The 18,464-nt window shown below is 45.3% G+C and overlaps 1 protein-coding gene across 2 annotated transcripts in view; it reads left to right on the top strand.

Moving 5' to 3' along the window:
* The first annotated feature begins 825 nt into the window (after window positions 1-825).
* The window catches only part of LOC147448488 (putative sugar phosphate/phosphate translocator At3g11320), an 85,901-nt gene continuing 68,262 nt past the window's right edge, over window positions 826-18,464 (top strand). For both annotated transcript variants that reach the window (XR_015189357.1, XM_086521075.1), the window contains exon 1: window positions 826-1,518. Coding sequence is in view for 1 of the 2 variants with exons in the window: in XM_086521075.1 (XP_086377201.1) it covers window positions 958-1,518 (561 nt within the window). In the remaining variant the exon portion in view is untranslated. The remainder of the gene's footprint in view (window positions 1,519-18,464) is intronic.

Here is an 18,464-nt window from a genome sequence, read left to right as displayed (position 1 = left end):
AAAGGTGGGTGAGAGGCAATTGGAAGAGGAGGGAAGTTGGGTAGGAGGAAAGAGGAGTCAGGAATCTCTAGATGCAATAGGTGGGGTAGGTGATTGTATGAAAGGTGGGTGAGAGGCAATTGGAAGAGGAGGGAAGTTGAGTAGGACGAAAGAGGAGTCAAGAATCTAGAGAAGAAATGGAATTTTTAGTGCGAGTATACTAGAATGTACGATGCTCAAGTGCATGCACGCTAATCGGCTTGCGTGTAACTTATTTTGGTCTCTTTTTATCGTAAAAGCGGGAGAAACATTAGTCTCTGGTTGAGTTTAGTCTTACACTAGTACGGCCGGCCGCCTTCGGCGGTCTCTCTCTCTCTCTCTCCCCCCCCCCCCCCCCCCCCCCTCTTTATCATGCGCAAAGGAGCTTATCTTGTTTCACAATTTTCGACACATGTAAAGGGCACTCCCTCTGCTGTTAGGTAAGTAGTCATGCTCCCTTATCCACTTGTCTCTCCCTATATGTGTTTGAAAGATATGCCCTAATGAGAACTACTGTCTACAAGGTGGTGTGGTTTCTAGTGCTTTTAAAATATGAAAAACGTTAGTACTCGTCATTTTCTGGAGGCCAGCAGAGCGGCTATTAAAAAAAGCCTACTCTTAAGTAGTGAGTACCGAGCATGCCATTGTACCGAGTTGCAAGGACGATCTCAGCACGCAGGTCTCCCTCACCCTTCTCCCATACCCATACCCGTCAATGCAACCATGGAAGGCATCAATCTCATTGCCATGCGCAGCAAAAACGTGGATGGGAGGATCTCTTGGCCGTCTCTTGCGCCAAGCGATCACATATCCAGCTCGCCATCGCTGCTGATTTTCGTAGCCACATGAAATCATCAGCTCTGTAGCTTCTTCAAGTCTCCAGAGCCTTGGAAAGCCCTGCTCACCCTCACAGTAACCTGCATTTCCATCTACTTTGTCATGATGGCAGGGGCTTTGTCTCCAGGAAAGGAGAAGAAAGAAGCAGCCGGATCCATTCTTAGCATGAACAATAACAGCACGAGCGGCAATCATCTACTGCCACAATCAGTGGGGGGCAGTAATAAGAAATCTAGCAGGCTTTTCACTGGCAGCTTAATCGCAGGATGGTACTGCTCCAACATAGGCGTGCTTCTACTGAACAAGTACCTTCTATCTAACTATGGTTTCAAGTACCCCATCTTTCTCACAATGTGCCACATGATGGCATGCTCATTGCTAAGCTACATGGCCATTGCCTGGCTGAAGCTGGTGCCTATGCAAACCATTCGCTCACGTGTCCAGTTTTACAAGATTTCAGCTCTCAGCATCATTTTCTGTGCATCAGTTGTGAGTGGCAATATTTCATTGAGGTTTTTGCCAGTCTCCTTCACTCAGGCAATTGGGGCGACTACTCCTTTCTTTACTGCAGTGTTTGCCTATTTGATGACATTCGGACGAGAGGCTTGGCTGACTTATGCTACCCTTGTGCCTGTTGTTGCTGGTGTGGTGATCGCCAGTGGGGTATGTAATGGCTGTATGTGGTAACTTTCATCTGCTAATGTTAGCTACTCTAATTTTGGGGATGTGTATGGAGTGTTTATGGCCTGTCATGCCTTTTGTACCATTCCAGTGTTTTTGAGTGTGTTGATTGTAGGTCCTTAGTTTCCTCCACTCTGTTGATCTTGTTTAATGTGGAAATGGAAGTTATTGGTTTGAAGAGGAATGGATGATGTTATCAACCGCTTTTGACTCCAGAGGTTAAGGCACCTGGTTTGATGTACAATCTCTTTATGAAATTAAAGAAAGTAAGATTTAGAATATGATGAGTGGAAATACAAACCAGATGCAATGGTTCTATAACCTACCATTAGACCACCCTAGCCTAGCCCTTATGTATGCAGTTGAATGTTCATGGTGGATTGACAATGTTGCTTACAAGGCTTGCTGCACAAAATACTTGGACGGCTAGCTGTCGTAATAAGCTACTTAATTACGTCAATTGTTTGGAACGTTCAATTAATTAGATTGCCATTCAATCTTAGAGGAATGTTCAAAGAGGTTTCCTAGATGGATCTCTTCTCTTGTGGCATCAATGATCATACCAGTGTGCATTCTGCATAGATGACTGCGCTGGTCTACTTTCTTATTTATAGTTTTAAAAAATACTACCATGAGCTTACATGAAAGGATGGAATTGGACATATTGCCCACATTTTAGTAGGGGAAATGTAGAACATAGGAGATTTTGACTCCGGGTAACCCTAGGAATAGGGGTTCCGCCTCATGCTAGCCTACCGGATGGGCACAACAGTGACCGTAGGAAATGCAAACATTGAATACGGGGGTCACAGTTATGGTGCACCCGCGAGAGGGTAGTTGACTCGGTGTGCTCTCGTGACCACCTCGACATAAAGAATTCCTAGCATGGATATTTGTAGTCATAACTCATGACAGATCGCATCATCGAAGACACGCATTGGAACATGAAGATGTTGATTGTAGGTATCGTAATTTGTTAGCGGCCTATGACGACAAAGGAAGGCGCCATCCAGATCAGCCTATTAGCTTTGGAGTCTTGGCATTGTTTGAACAACCATCTCTCCCATCTGCTTGAAGAATTCCATCATTCCAGAAGAGGCATTGCATCGTCATTGATGTGTACACATCTTTGGCAGCACATCTTGTCCACACCGTTTGCATCTTCTTAGCAATCGGTAGCCATCAATCTGGAGCAAAAGGATTCCAATCCAGAGACAACCACCGTGGGAGTTCGCAGGCACTGCGAGCCTACATTCACAGCCGCATCTGCTACAGAGATGAGGATTCATCTAGAGCTTTCATTATACGACAATCTAGTCGAAGCTCCAAGAGGAGCCTCTATCTTTGAGGAGTTATTTGGTAGTTTCATGAGACATCATACAGAGGACTTGCCATGATTCGTGGGCATTCCAAAGGACATATCCATCTTCATCTCCCATTCGGTGTTGCTCTCGTCAATCTTTTCGTTTAGGGGCAGCATAGGCTGGCTGGTAACCTTCGTGGACATCAACGTTTGCGTAGGCGTGACGATGACGAAGGTGTCGTCGTCAAGATAGGGACTGCGATGACGATGACGATGTCGACGACGACGATGGTGTCGACGACGACGTCAAGGCTGAAAACTGAAAACCTAGATGCTCTGCTGGGGATCTGCTGCTATGGTGGTACTGCGGCTTGAAATTGTAGCTGCTTCGCCAGACTAGGGCTGAAATGCAAAAACGTTGGGCTGATCGGCTGAAATCTGAAAACTTTGGCTGATCTAGTGAATTCTGAAAACGCTAGGCTGATCTGGTAGTAGATGGGAATCTGGCGAGGATCTGCAACTGGGTGGGAGTGGGTTCTCGCGAGGCTAAGGGCCGAAAACTTAGTCTGGTTGCACTTTGCACATGTGCACCGAGCCTGACTTCTGTTTTCTACTCCTACTGGGTGTCCATTGGGTTTCTTTTATAATTCCGTAGCAATTTGCCCTACCTACTTTTTCAACAAAAGTCACTTATTAATAAACAAGTGAAAAATGTGTACTTTGGCAAAAAGGTTCTATGCTCTGGAAAATGCTCATGATGGGTACTGAATCATGAATGTCATGCTCATGATCCTACTGTGTGCAATCAGAGGGTATGCAACTATTCTAAGTGCCTGGACATGCACGGCCTGCGCACAGGCTCACAAAGGTGCCAGAACACTTCCTAGCATAACGTGAACCCTAGACCTGAGATAATTGTCCACATGCACATAGGGGTTAGATGTGCATGTGACAGGACGTGGATTGTGTTTTGGTTGACACCGGAGGATTGGAGGCAGGAGATACAGGCAAGACGATGCAAACTGATTGGTTTGGCCTTTCCTCTTCTTAGAGGCCCTTCACAACGCAGACTGTTGAGTCTGGCTTTCCCCTCATCTTGGATTACCCTACCTACTGACAGGACACCATCCGGTGGTGGTCCGTGCGGTCTATTGGTGACTGTTGTAGCTTACGATAGCTTCTACAGTGCAGATCGCTTAGTTTGGCTTTCCTTGATTTGGAGGACGTTTATGGTGTAGATTGCTACATTTGGCCTTCTTGGAGTTTTACACAGCTTAGCCACCTGGCCACCTGGGTTATACGTTCATGCATTGACAGCCTTCCGTTCATTCTCACGACGGTTCCTAGGTTTCCCCATTTTCTCTAGACTGTTTGACTAAAGACACCAATATCTTATTGGGCAGGACACTTGCAGGTCTATTGGCACTTCTTTTACGACAAGGAGTTGTTTTTACACTCACTTCGGGATCTTCACGCAATACTTTCACCGTGTGTTGACGGAGTACAACAATTTGCTACACTGTTCGTGACGGCACTTTACCATGGAGATTTCTTGGTGATCGGGACACCCTAGACTATTGCTACACTTGCGGAATATGCGGGAATATTGTCCTTCAATGGACATCGCAACAGACTAGTGTAACAGGGAACGAGCGAAACACACCCCAAACATTATGAAACTGCATTTTGGAAGAGTCCCGTTCTTGAAACAAAGTCGGGAACGGAACGCCGTTCAGGGATGGGGTGTAACCGGAACGGTGTTTCGGAATCGGGGGGAACGGGAGGCGAAACGCGGGGCGGAACTGGCAAAAGCCAACATTTGGGGGCAGATTTAGGATTGTTTGGGGGACACATTTGGGGCAGTTTGAGGGCAGGTTTGGGGGATAGTTTTCGGGTTGTTTAGGAGTTGATTTGGGACTAAGCTAAATGAAGGTAATTCAAGCCATATTTTAGTCGACCGTTCTAGCCCCGCTCCCGTTCGGCCCCCACTCCTCCTCCCCGTTCCTATCCCGTTCCGGATCCTCATGTTCCAGTTCCCCGTTCCTGTTCTGGGTAACTATGCAACATACATCTTCATCATTTGCCTCACATCTTTCGCTTCACGCGGTTTGTTCAGCATCCGGTGCTGAGAGGGGGTGTTAGACTTACATCACTCTGCTGCTTCACAGGTCTAAGGCATACATGTACGGCTAGTGTGCCTCCGGGCTGGCCATCCATTGCATATGCATTTTCTCTGCACTGTCTGGCCACCCACCTTGTTCGGATGGCCTCTATATTCCTATTTTTTCTTGTTGGGTCGTGGGGGATTTTATTTGGCACTGCCCTACCTCCCCTTGGGCACCTATTTATGGGGGTAGGGGGGTATCCACTTCCACACTATCTAGTTATTGTGTATTGGGTCTTCTGTTCTGATAGTCAGTGGGGAGGACTGATCTCCCCCCTCTTCACCACATCTCTGGCGTTTGTGTCTACTGCCTCTCAATCTCTCTCCTCTCTCACGCTTTCGCACACGCGCACTCTCACAGATCAAGCCTAATTGAATGAATATTGAGCAGTGACAAGGGCTTGATAATAAGCAAGTTTAATGCTAAATGTATGCTAGATGCAGCTTTAAAGGGCTTGAAGTGACCACATGTAAGGTGCAGCGGAATGAATGTTTGCGCTTTTGCTCAAGATGAGTTCTCCGAACTGTGCTCAAGGTTCCTTTTGTTCTTATGGAAGGGAGAGCCTTCCGTTCTTAATGAGAGAATGCTATGGTCACAAACAAAGTGAATGGACATTGTGCGTGCAAGTGTATGAGATTGAGAGATAGAGAGAGAAGAGGGATAGGAAACCAGAGACGTTGTAAAACCCTCCTCTGAAGGCCCCACTCTCGTCGGCGAGAGTGGTCTACTTATGATTGCACAATCTGGTACAAATGGTATGCATGAGACTGATGCAACTTGGGACTATGCCGATGACGACGATGGTGATGACGAAGTCGACCTAAGGGCTGAAATCTGCAATCTTTCTACTGCTGTCCAAAAACGCTATGGGCTGAAATCTGCAAATCTTGTATCTGCTGAATTCTGACTCTATGTCGATGAGGATGTCGATGGCGACGATGCAACGACGACGCGCTGAAAACGCAGGTGCTGAAATGTGCGTTGTCCGGGCTGAAACTGTAAACCTTGCGGAAACTGACCGTGCGGCGAGGAACTGCTGCGGGAAGGTGAGATCTGCGAGGTTCGGGACTTGATCTGCGTGTACTAACTGCTGAAAACTGAAAACACTAATGATACTTGACTTTCCGCTGCGATGATCGGCAAAAACGGTGAGGTGGTGCTGCAAATCAAAAACGCTAGGGACTGAAATTGGTGTTTCTGTTGCCGGGATTCTGCAAATGCAAAAACGCTAGGCTGATCTGCTGTGGTCTTGTGGCCAGGGATTTGCAAGAGCAAAACACTGGCTGATCTGCGGTGGTCTTGTCCAAAAACGCTAGTCAAGTTGTTGTGAAGCAAAAACGCTAGAAGTCCTTGGGTTCTGCTGAGAAGTTGCCTGTTGAGCAAGGTGCTCCTGCTGCCTCTTCTGCCATTGAGTGCTAACTTTGGTTTGCTTATATATTTTCTTAGCAAAATTGCCCTACCTACTCTTGTTGGAAAGTCACTTAAATTAATAAGTGAAAAATGTTGGAATTAGGGTTGCAGAGAAACACACACAGCTTGGAGAAGACGAAGGAAGCTCAAGGCACACAATAGAGAGTGTGTTACTTAGTGTGCAATGGAAAGATAGATAGCCCTAGAGTGATGGGCGCAAAGAGGGAAAAAATGCCCCGACGGTCCTAGTTTGTTCACACACATCACTACCACATGTATATGGTAACAAATCCCCCCTAGAGTGATGCGGTGAACGAGAGGTGGCACATGAGTAAAGGGAAGTGCCATGCCCTGAGGACAGGATCAGTCCACAAAGGGGAGTAAGCCCAGAGCTTTGCGGAAAGCTTCAAGCTTCTCACGAGACAATGCCTTTGTGAAAAGATCTGCAAGGTTGTCCTATGTTGGCACATAAGCCAAGCTAATCTCTCCTGGTGAGAGCCTCTCCCTGACATAGTAGTAATGCACCTCAATGTGCTTTGTGCGAGCATGAAAACCTGGCTCCTCGCAATTGCCAATGTGCTCTGACTGTCGGTGTAGATAGTGTTGGCAGTGTCCTGTCCAACACCCAAATCAGCCATAAGGCGTCTGAGCCATACACACTCAACCCCGTAGCTGTGAAGACTGCCTTGTACTCAGCCTCACAACTCGAAGTGGCCACAGTAGGTTGCTTCTTGCTCAACCATGATATACATGAACTGCCAAGCATGGAACAAAAACCACTTGTGGACACTCGCGTGTCAAAACAACCAGCCCAATCTGAGTCCGAAAAAGCATGTAAGTCTGGCGGCAATGATCCCCCCTTGGGATAAAACAAGCTAAGATGTAAAGTGCCACTAAGGTAGCGGAAAATCCTCTTGACAGCGTGCTAATGCTTAGACCCTAGGCTATGCATAAATCTGCTGACTTGTGAGACTGCAAACTGAATATCCGGCCTCGTGTTGCATACATAAATGAGGCAGCCAACAACAGTTTGGTAAAGAGTGACATCAGCAGGATTGCCAGCATCATGTAGACTCAACTTCAAACCTGTTTCCATGGGAGTGGCAATAGGTTTGCAATCCTCAAGTCCAAACTTATATAGCAATGTCTCTATGTAACTTTTCTGACACAAGGCAATACCACCATCACACTGCTTAAACTGTATACCCAAGAAATGATGCAACAGCCCCAAATCTTTCATCTTGAAAGTAGCATTCAAATCAGCCTTAAATTCAACAATATGTCTCTCATTTGGTCCAGTGATCATCAAATCATCAACATAAAGAACCACAATGAGAAGTACATCACCCTCATGCTTTACATACAATGTGCTTTCTGTTGGACTGTTACGAAAGCCTCGTTTAACCAAATGAGTGTAACAGACTTGGACACTCCAAGTCAAGAATCAACCGCGACAGCACCAAATAACCACTTCAAAACAATTCACAGATCACAATAGATTTGCACTGGCCCGGCGGAGTTCCGTGCCTAGAGATATTGGCCCCAAAGACTAGCGCCCCTTTCGGTATTTCTTTTTATATTAATCAGATCAAAGTACAAGAGAGTGGCTAGGGTTTCACTCTCAGACTCTGCGTCCAGATGCTCTGAGAAGTGAAGCCCTGACCACTTATTTAAAGATACAAGGGATGCCCAAAAGTAGAGCCCCAAAAGCTTCAAATCAAAAGCAATTGCTCTCTCTCTCATCACAGAGAGTCAAAAAGCAAAATTTGCGTCGCTCATCATTTTCCAAACTTTATTTTATTTTTTTAATAGCCTCTGCGATTTCCGGAAATTAGGGTTTCTGGCAGAAATTAGGGTTTGCAAGAATTTTAGGGTTTCTAGCAGAAATTAGGGTTTTTGCTATCCGCCACGTCATCACTTTGTGACATACCCCCCTCTTGAAAGCATTGTAATCGACCGTGATTACGCCTGCAAAACCGACAAAAGCCATAAACCGTCTTAGCAGACACTGACTGTTAGTACCTACGTACTAGGAACACACATCTAGCACATGTACAAAATCGACAGTCACATCACACGACATCACAGGACATCACCAGACGTCACAGGACATCACATGACATTCAACATTCATTCGGATCTTAGACCATGATTTATCGGCAATGTAGCTAGCAATCACATCTAGGTCCAATCGGGACCTCATTGATGTCCGATTGACTAACCCCTATTGCAACCATGTCTATTCGAGATCAATCAGACCAAAATGCTGCAGTCATTTCGTCTATCAGTTCCTGCAATCACAAGAAGTCAAGAACAAATCAGTATCATAATCAGGAATTCCATTTCATAAAGTCATCCAACAGAATACTGCCAGCTCTCAGTATCCCTGAAGCTCAAAGAGACATCAGTGACTTTAGTATCAAAATCGAGGCATCTGTTGACAAGGGAGCGGAGTGACTCCCCTCTTGTGCATCCCACTGCACCAGATCTCCGGCCAAGCTGAATTTTTGGTTTCTGTTTGGAGTAGACTATGCTAAACCAAAACATCGAGGTAAAGTTTCACAATCCGAGGAGTATCTGCTAGGTCCTCCTCCTCCATCCACTTCGCATCAAATGCAGGAAAGTTCTTGAACTAAACCAAGAACCGCCTTCGGACTTTACCTTTCTTCGTATCGTTATGTGCCAAAATCTGTTCAGGAACAAGGATCTCCTCGTTTTCTTCCACTTCGGGTTGCTCATCAGGCTCCACATCATCAGACACATCACCCTTAACAGGGTTCAAGAGACTCACATGCAATGCATTATGAATCCTCCAAGTATCTGGCAGTTCCAATCGGAAGGAGACATCATTTATCTTGTCAGTGATCTGGAAAGGTCCGTAGTATCGCATACTAAGCTCTGGAAAAAGCCTCTCCTTTCCCTTTTTCTTTCTTAGGCGTGCCTTCTCAAAAGTAAGAGCACGCAATCATCCTCCTTCAGTTTCAAGTCGTGACGATGGCGATCCGCTGCCTTTTTCTGTCGTTCTTGAGACTCCTGCAAAGTCTCGCGAACCTTGGCAAAAGCCGTATCCAAATCTCGCGAATATTCAGCCGCTTCAAATATCTAATCTTCATGCTCAGGAAGGATGGAACCTTCGCAGCACTTTCAGCAATCTCACATGGCGTCTTCCCCGTCGAAGAGTGTATCGTGTTATTGTAGGCAAATTCCACCAAAGGTAAGTTCTTTTTCCATTGAGTCTTCTGATCCGAGATACAAGACTTCAATAAATCTAAAATCACTGAATTGGCAATCTCAAATTGCCCGTCAGTTTGCAAGTGGAACGATGACGAGAATTGCAACTGCGTGCCAATGTTCTCCCAAATTGCCTTCCAAAACAAACTCATAAATCTGGGGTCTCTGTCGGAGACAATCGTCTCAGACGTGCCATGTAATCGAAAAATCATCGTGATCTTTCTGTGTTCTCGGGAGATCAAAAATGAAATCCATTGCAATACTTTCCCAGGGGTGGGTGGGTATGGGTAAAGGCTGTAACAATCCTTGTGCCTTATGCCTGTCAAACTTGACCTTCTGGTATACCAAGCAACTGCGCACAAACTCTTCCACATCCTTTTTGAGTCTCGGCCCAAAGAAGTATCTCTCTACCCCCTTCATGGTGGTAGCAATGCCGCAGTGACCCGTAAAGGGTGGACAGTGGCATTCAGTCATAACCTTATCCCTCAAAGGCTGTGTAACGCACAATATAGTCTTTTTCATCAAGTAGCCTTCCCGAAGGGAGTATCCAGCTACTGTCTCCCCATCCCGTATCCGTATGAAAATATCGCAAAATCTGTATCTGTGGCATACTGATCGACCATATCCTTGAAGCTCCTATGATGTATCGCGGAAACAGCCAGAACCAACGGTTTCCGAGAGAAAGAATCTGCCACCACATTCTTCTGTCCGTGCACATGGACAATCTGGAAGTGGAACTGTGACAAGATGTTCGCCCATTGCATTTGCTTTTCCGAAAGCTGCTTCTGTGACAAGAAGTAGCGCAAACTCTGATGGTCTGTAAAGACAGTAAAATCTGCTCCGAGTAGGTAATGTCGCCACTGAGTAAGAGCATGGATAACCGCCAAAATCTCTTTCTCATAGATCTGTGCTGTCATCTCCGGCCTAGAGAACAAACAGCTCTCGTAAGCTATGACATGGCCTTCTTGCATCAAGACCGCACCCAGACTACGACCACAAGCATCACAATATACTTCAAATGACTTCTGCAAGTCCGGCAAAGTCAAAATAGGTCTCGTAGTCAATTTCTCTTTCAATGTCCGAAAGGCAGTCACCTCTGTGGGTCCCCACGAAAAAGGTACTCCTTTCTGTGTCAAGGTATGCAAAGGGGAAGCAACCTTTGCAAACTTTCGTATGAACCGCCTGTAGTACGAACACAGTCCCAAGAAGCTTCTAACTTCATGGACATTCCTCAAATCGGGCCAATCACGGATAGTCTCTATCTTGGCCGGGTCCATTTGCACTCCTGCTGTTGACACAATGTGTCCCAAAAAGTGTATCTATGGTAGGAAAAATTCACTTTTCTTTGCATTAATCACTAGCGTGTGATCTCGTAATGCCTGGCAGATGATCTCTGTGTTCTGTCTCATTCTTGGAGAAAACAATGATGTCGTCAAAGAAAGTGCCAACAAATAGCCTGTACTCTCGAAAAATCTTGTCCATGATCCGGTTAAATGTCGCAAGAGCATTGGTTAAGCCAAAAGGCATCACCAAAAACTCAAATAACCCAAAAGTCGTCCGAAAAGCTGTCTTGTAGACATCTCCTTGCGCTATCCTGATCTGATGATATCCACTCTCCAAGTCAATCCTGCTAAAGCACGAGGATCCCTGTAACCTGTCAAGTATATCATCGATCCTAGGAATCGGAAATCTGTTCTTGATGGTGATTTTGTTGAGAGTGCTATAATCGATGCACATTCTCCAAGATCCGTCTTTCTTCAAAACCAACAACACTCGAGAGCAATATGGTGAAGTACTAGGTTGGACAAGACCCTTTTCCAAGAGGTCTTTCACTGGGTTCATAATCTTTTCATTCTGTACTCGGCTCACACGATAAGGTGGCCGATTCGGTGGCGTGCTTCCAGGTATCAGATCACTGGTTTGATCTTCAGGCCCTCTGAAAAGCAATTGGCATGAGTGTGGAGAAAAATCTTGGCGTTCTTTTGATCAGGTCAAAACATATTCAACCTTTATCCAACGTTCAGTTCTCTCCCAAAAGAATGAGTAAGAAACTGAAGTTCATCAAGTACAACTCTAAGCCCTTCATTTATCAAAGTCGCTTTCTCGGCCCGGTAGTCAACCACGGCATAGTTCTTGTGGTACCAAGGGATTTTGAGTAGAACGTCACTCGCGAGCCTTGAACACCCCTGTCATTGCAAGCGAAGTTTGCCAATGCTCTGTGTAATGGCAACATCCCATCCGGGTGCCAATCGAACTACCTCCGCCTGTGGCATCAGTCTGTGGGGCGTAATTTCCAAATCGAGCCGCCAATTCCAAGTGAAAAGAAGTTGGCCTTGGCTCCTTCAAAAGAGCTTCCTGATCCTTCACTTTGCCCCAAAAGCGGCAAAGTTTGTACTTTCATTCATTAGATTCGGTGCACGTCCCACGCCATGTGGTACCAGTTCTGCTTTTCTATCTGCCTTTTCTGCCATGTTCCTCAATTGCTCTCGAACTCTCAGGCCTGTCGTCGTCTTTATCATTCTGTTCTTTCTGTGCCTTTTTAGGGCACTTCACGGAGATATGTCCATGTTCCCCGCATCCAAAGCACTTCCCCTCTTTGATGAAGTGAGCTCTCTCCTCAAGAGTAAGCTTGGGTCGTGCATCCTTTTTCTTTGGGTTGCTCTTTTTCTTTCTACTTTCATTCCTAGAAGTCTGTTCGGCTCGTTGTGTCATGGCCTCATCTGTGGGGTAGGTCAGACTGCCAGAGTGAATGGCAAAGGCCCGCTTCGCATGACTCATCAACTCCTGAATAGAAGCTGACTTCTGTTCCAAGCAGTGATCTCGGATCTCTGTAGGTAGACCCAAGGTAAACCGCTCAATCTGTTCTCTGAACGAGATCTTCTTGAATGAAGAGGCGGGTAGAAAAGAGCTCCAGAATCTTTCACAGTAAGCATTGATTGTATCTTTCTTGGTCATCAGAAGATGGTTCCAAGCAGCTCGTATATCTCGTTCATATTCTTGCGTCAACCAAGAAGAAATAAAAAGCTTCTTAAATTTCAGCCATTTACCTGGCGCAGTCTTGTTTAAAAGAAGCGTGGACCACCGAGTACGAGCATTCCCCTTAGAGTAAGAGGCAGCTCTCCGAATCTTGGAGTGCTCTGAATAGCGTCCTCCCGCGAAAGCGATGTCAAACTGCTGTATAAAAGACAAAGCCTTCGAAGCATCCGAGTATCCTGAAAATTTCATCTTCGAGAAAGTCATACTGGTTGGCTTTGTAAAAAATTCTTCTTGTTCGCATAAAAGTTTCCATCATCGGAATCTGAGCTGTCTGTAGACGAGTCCTCAGTAGAACTGTCAGTCTCTGGGTGAGATGTAGCCTTCTTTGCCTTTTTCTTGCCCTTTCCGAAGCTTTGTTTCTTGCTTGCTTTTTGCTTTTTCTGTCTTCTTCGCTCGAATCCGAGGAGCTAGAAGAACTGTCAGAAGAAGAAGAAGAAGAACTGGGTACTCCTTCAAATCGAACACGCTTCTCCCGTTTCTTTGCCTTGTCAAAAGTTGACTGACTACCCAAATAACCTGGAAAGTCAATGCTTTTCTTCTGCTTTTTTGCCATGCTTTTTGGCTTTCCTTTGCACGTCAAAAAGCTGAGCAATCCGTGCATCAACCACGTTCTCCAGTTCCTTCTCTGTATATTTTCTTGGAGGCAGAAGGTTTCTTGAGAGCGGGTTTCGGGAGTGGTGTTGTGGTTCTCTGCCACTCCATCTGTACCTCTTCCAAAGAGGTATGGTTCATATATTTTGCCATCTTCGGGTCCTTGGCAAAATTGAGCATCATCTTTGTTGCATTGCCGATCAACTGGCGACGCTCCATCTCTCGCCACTCCGCCTAAGTAGGCCAAGGCGGGCCATACTCTCTGCCGGAATCTTCGTTGTGATCCCTACCCGCATCTCCAGATGCAGAGGGAGTCGACTGATCATTGCCTGAAGCCATAGGTGCCGCGGAAAAAAAATTCGAGGATCGAATTTCCCATAGAAGAGAAATCGGCCGTGCTCTGATACCACTGTAACAGACTTGGACACTCCAAGTCAAGAATCAACCGCGACAGCACCAAATAACCACTTCAAAACAATTCACAGATCACAATCGATTTGCATTGGCCCCGTGGAGTTCCGTGCCTAGAGATATTGGCCCCAAAGACTAGCGCCCCTTTCGGTATTTCTTTTTATATTAATCAGATCAAAGTACAAGAGAGTGGCTAGGGTTTCATTCTCAGACTCTGCGTCCAGATGCTCTGAGAAGTGAAGCCCTCACCACTTATTTAAAGATACAAGGGATGCCCACGAGCAGAGCCCCAAAAGCTTCAAATCAAAAGCAATTGCTCTCTCTCTCTCATCACGGAGAGTCAAAAAGCAAAATTTGCGTCGCTCATCATTTTCCAAATTTTTTTTAATAGCCTCCGCGAATTCCAGAAATTAGGGTTTCTGCTATCCGCCACGTCATCACTTTGTGACAATGAGTGTCAGCTTTCTCATACCAAGCACGAGGAGGTTGCTTCAACCCATACAAAGTCTTCTTACATCTACACACTTTGCCCTCTTGTCCTTTTATGGCAAAACCGCGAGGCTGCGTTACATAAACTTCCTCAAATATGTCACCATTCAAGAAAGCAGTAACAATGTCTGATTGATGTACATCCCAACCGAAATGAGCTGCCAATGCACATAGAAAACGTACAGTAGTCATACGACAAGTGGGAGCAAAAGTCTCTTCATAATCTATGCCTTTTTGCTGTGCATAACCTTTCGCAACAAGTCGAGCCTTATGGCGATCGATCTCACCATCCGGCTTGCGTTTCAACTTGTAAACCCACCTCGTACCAATGGCCTTTTTGCTAGGAGGCAAATCACATAAAGTCCATGTGTCATTTTCTATAAGTGCATCATATTCTGATTGCATGGAAGCCATCCAATTTTCTGAATTCTGTGCTTCATCAAAAGACAGAGGCTCCTCAACATCATGTAAGCTAGACACAGCCAAAGCATAACAATCTAATGCATAATATGCATGGCGAGAGCTTGAACGAGTACGACTAGACAAAGGTGCATCCAATTTACTGTCACGCAAAGTGTGCACCAGCCATTTTGGCATACCTCTAGCCTGCTCATTTTCAGCCCTTTCCTCATCACGTACATCATGTACATCTGCATCAGTAATAGGCTGATCTAAAACATTTTCAGAAACCCCCATAGGCTGTACATTTGCCTCATTGGAACTTACATTCGTATTTCCACCATTGAACATAGGCAACAAAGTGTCATAAATGTCCTGTGAGCTTACATTAGCGTCTCTAGTACATGACAGCAAGGGCTGAACAGAATCTTCCACAAACACTACATCCCGAGAAACCAGAATACGTTTTGTTTGCAGATGATACAACCTGTAACCTTTGCTTTCAGCATTATAACCCCCACAAATACATTTGACAGCCTTATCATCCCATTTTTTGCGCTGCACTTGTGGCACCAAAGCATATGCCAAACAGCCAAAAACACGCATGTGCTTAATAGAAGGCTTTCTATCATGCCATGCTTCATATGGAGTAATAGACTGCAAAGCTTTCGTAGGACACCTGTTAAGTACATAAGTGGTACACATGATGGCCTCAAGCCAAAAAGAATGCGGCAAAGCTTGACTTTTGACCATACCTTGTGCCATTTCCGTCAGTGACCTGTTTTTCCTCTCAACAACACCATTTTGCTGAGGTGTATAAGGCACTGTACATTGGTGTTTTATCCCACGACTAGCCAGAAATGCATTAAATTCATGAGACATATACTCCCCCCCTCGATCGGAACGGAGGGTGCCCATAGTACATTTCGAGACATTTTCAGCCATAGCCAGAAATTGTTTGAAGCACATAAAAACTTCGGACTTCGCTTTAAGCGGAAATACCCATGCATGCCTGGAGTAATCATCAATGAAAGTCACGAAGTACAGGTAATTGCCGCAGGACGGAGTTTGCATAGGCCTACAAACATCACTATGCGCAAGTTGCAACATGCATGTGGCCTGAACTGAACCATCCTTTGGAAACTTAGAACATTGCATCTTACCCAAAATACAGCCTTCACAAACATGTTTGACCATATCAGATTTCTGCAAACGCAGCAAACTGACAAAATTCAGATGACCAAAACGTGCATGCCAAAGTTTTGCATCTGAAATAGCCCTTGAATCTGCAACAACATTTGCAAAATTTTGTCCACACTTGTCATACAAAGTGAGCTTATACAGCCTACGGCACAAAAGCCCAGATGCAACAATTTCATCACCAAAACTGAGATCATGAACTGTACATCTGCCATCCACAAATTTGACTACAAGTCCAAGACTAGCAAGTGCGGATACAGACAAGAGATTCTTCTTGATCCCAGGTACATAAAGTGCATCAACAAGTGTGAAGGAACTGCCATTAACAGCAGTGAGCACAATCTTTCCAATTCCCTGAACTGGATAAGAGGCGTTGTTGGCACAAGTGATTGAATTCCCATGAGGGACAGACTCGAGAGAGGTAAACAATTCACGATGTGAGGTAATGTGCTTTGTAGCACCACTGTCGAAATACCACAAATGTGAATCTGCAGCAAGTGACAAGCATGCATCATGGACAGCAGGATTGTAAGTGCACTCTGCGCTAAAAGCCCATTCTACATCAACATCAACATTACAGTCTCCTTTCACAGAAGACTCAACAATGGCTGCATTTGTAGTGGAACCAGCATTTGCAATGGAAGCACCCTCTTTCTTCTTAGCCTCTTTGGCCTTCAACTTAGGACACGACTTGATCAAGTGATCATTAGCTTTACAATAATGGCAACGCATCTTCTTTTTGCCCTTGTCACCAGAATTTCCAGACGAATTGCTGCCAGCAGAAGCATTAGGAACAAAATTTTTGCCACTCGTAGCAAAACCATAAGAAGTGGTTGCAGTACTGTTACCACCCTTTCTTTGAGAAGCAATAAAAGCCTGTTCAACTGCACGCTGCCTAGTCCCGTTTTTTCTGGAAAGTGACTCTTGCAACAACAATGTGCATAATGCATCAAACTTGACAACTTTTGGATTTCCTTGGGTCATAAGTCTCCAAGTACTAGCAAAAGTCTGGTAAGAATCTGGTAAGGCATCAAGAACAGTCTGCACAAGGGAATTGTCTGAAATGACTTCTCCTGCAGAAATAAGTTGCTCATTGATATCCTTGACACTAGCAAGGAAAGTGTCCATATTATCTTCTTTATGCATAATCTTCGACTCCAGCTCTTTACGCAGCAAAGCAATTTTAGCTCACAGAAATCGGAGAAAGTGAGCAGGCGTGTGCTGGAGTAGCTGGCGACTAAGCCCGGGAGGACGTGACGTGCTCTGATACCAATTGTTGGAAGTAGGGTTGTAGAGAAACACACATAGCTTGGAGAAGACGAAGGAAGCTCAAGGCACACAATAGAGAGTGTGTTACTTAGTGTGCAATGGAAAGATAGATAGCCCTAGAGTGATGGGCGTATATACAATGCACAGGGGAAAAAACCTCCTAAAGAGGGAAAAAATGCCTCAGCGGTCCTAGTGTGTTCACACACATCACTACCACATGTATATGGTAACAAAAAATGCGAAAAATAGGCTAAATGCACTGGAAAAATCCCCTGACTAATTCTGATGGATTCTGATGGAAATACTGATGATCATGCTGTGTGCAACCAGAGGATGTGTGTCACGTGACACATCCAACTCTATGTGTCCGTGGACAAGCTACACCATAGCAGGGTTCCCGTCAGTCCAGTCAGTGTAGATTAGAAGTGATCTGGCACTTTTGTGAGTCTATTCGTAGACTGTGCATGCCCAATCACTCAGTGTAGATGCATATCCTCTGGTTGCACACCGCATAAGCATAAGCATTTCCATCAGATTCCATCAGTCAGTTTGGGGATTTTTCAAGTGACCTTATCCTATTTTTCCCTATTTTTAACATTTTTCACTTATTTATTAAGTGACTTTTGTTGGGTACTCAGTAGGGCAAATTGGGTAAGTTAATATATAAGCAAACCCAAGTTAGCACAATAGGGCAGATGAGCAAGGAGCACAGCAAGCTACCAAGCAACATGTGTTCCCTCCCTCTTTCAGCAAGACCCCAAGCCATCTTGGTGAGGCCATTCCATATTCAGCCATCAGCATTTTGGATCGCCAGCTAGCCTCTCTCTTCCCTTGGCGTTTCCATCACCTGCAGCATCGCCATCAAGCCTCCTTGCCTGGCGTTTTTCCCCTACCACAGGCAGTCAATTCAGCCATTTACTAACGCTAGCCAACCGGCCCTTTCCAGCGTTTTTTTCAGCATTGGAAAACCTGTCATTTCCAGCGTTTTTCAGCATGGGAAATACCTGCAAGTCCAGTGTTTTCAGCCTACAACAATGACCTAAAAACGCAGCCAGATAAGTACAAGAACTTCAGCGTTTTTTTATCCTCATACGAACCTCGGCAAGCGGGTCATTTTCAGCCATAAAAACAGCAGTAAAAACCAGTCATTTTCAGCCCCCAAAGTGGTCAAGATTCTCAGCCTTTACCCCTTTGTGGACAGCAGATAGAAGAGCATCGAATTCAGCCCTAAAGTCTTCATCATCGTCATCGACATAGTCACCGTTTGCATCAGTTCATGAATCATCATTGTACACCTTTGTGCAATCAGAAGTAGACCACTCTCGCCGACGAGAGTGGGGCCTTAGGAGGAGGGTTTTACAACCTCTCGGGTGTCGTATTTCTTTTCTCTCCCTCTCTCAGTCTCATTCACTTGCACGCACAAT

The sequence above is a fragment of the Adiantum capillus-veneris genome, chromosome 10 (genome assembly GCF_014529385.1).
Source record: "Adiantum capillus-veneris isolate H3 chromosome 10, ASM1452938v2, whole genome shotgun sequence".
In the NCBI taxonomy this organism is placed as follows: Eukaryota; Viridiplantae; Streptophyta; class Polypodiopsida; order Polypodiales; family Pteridaceae; genus Adiantum; species Adiantum capillus-veneris.
This window is presented reverse-complemented; position numbering and strand designations above follow the sequence as displayed.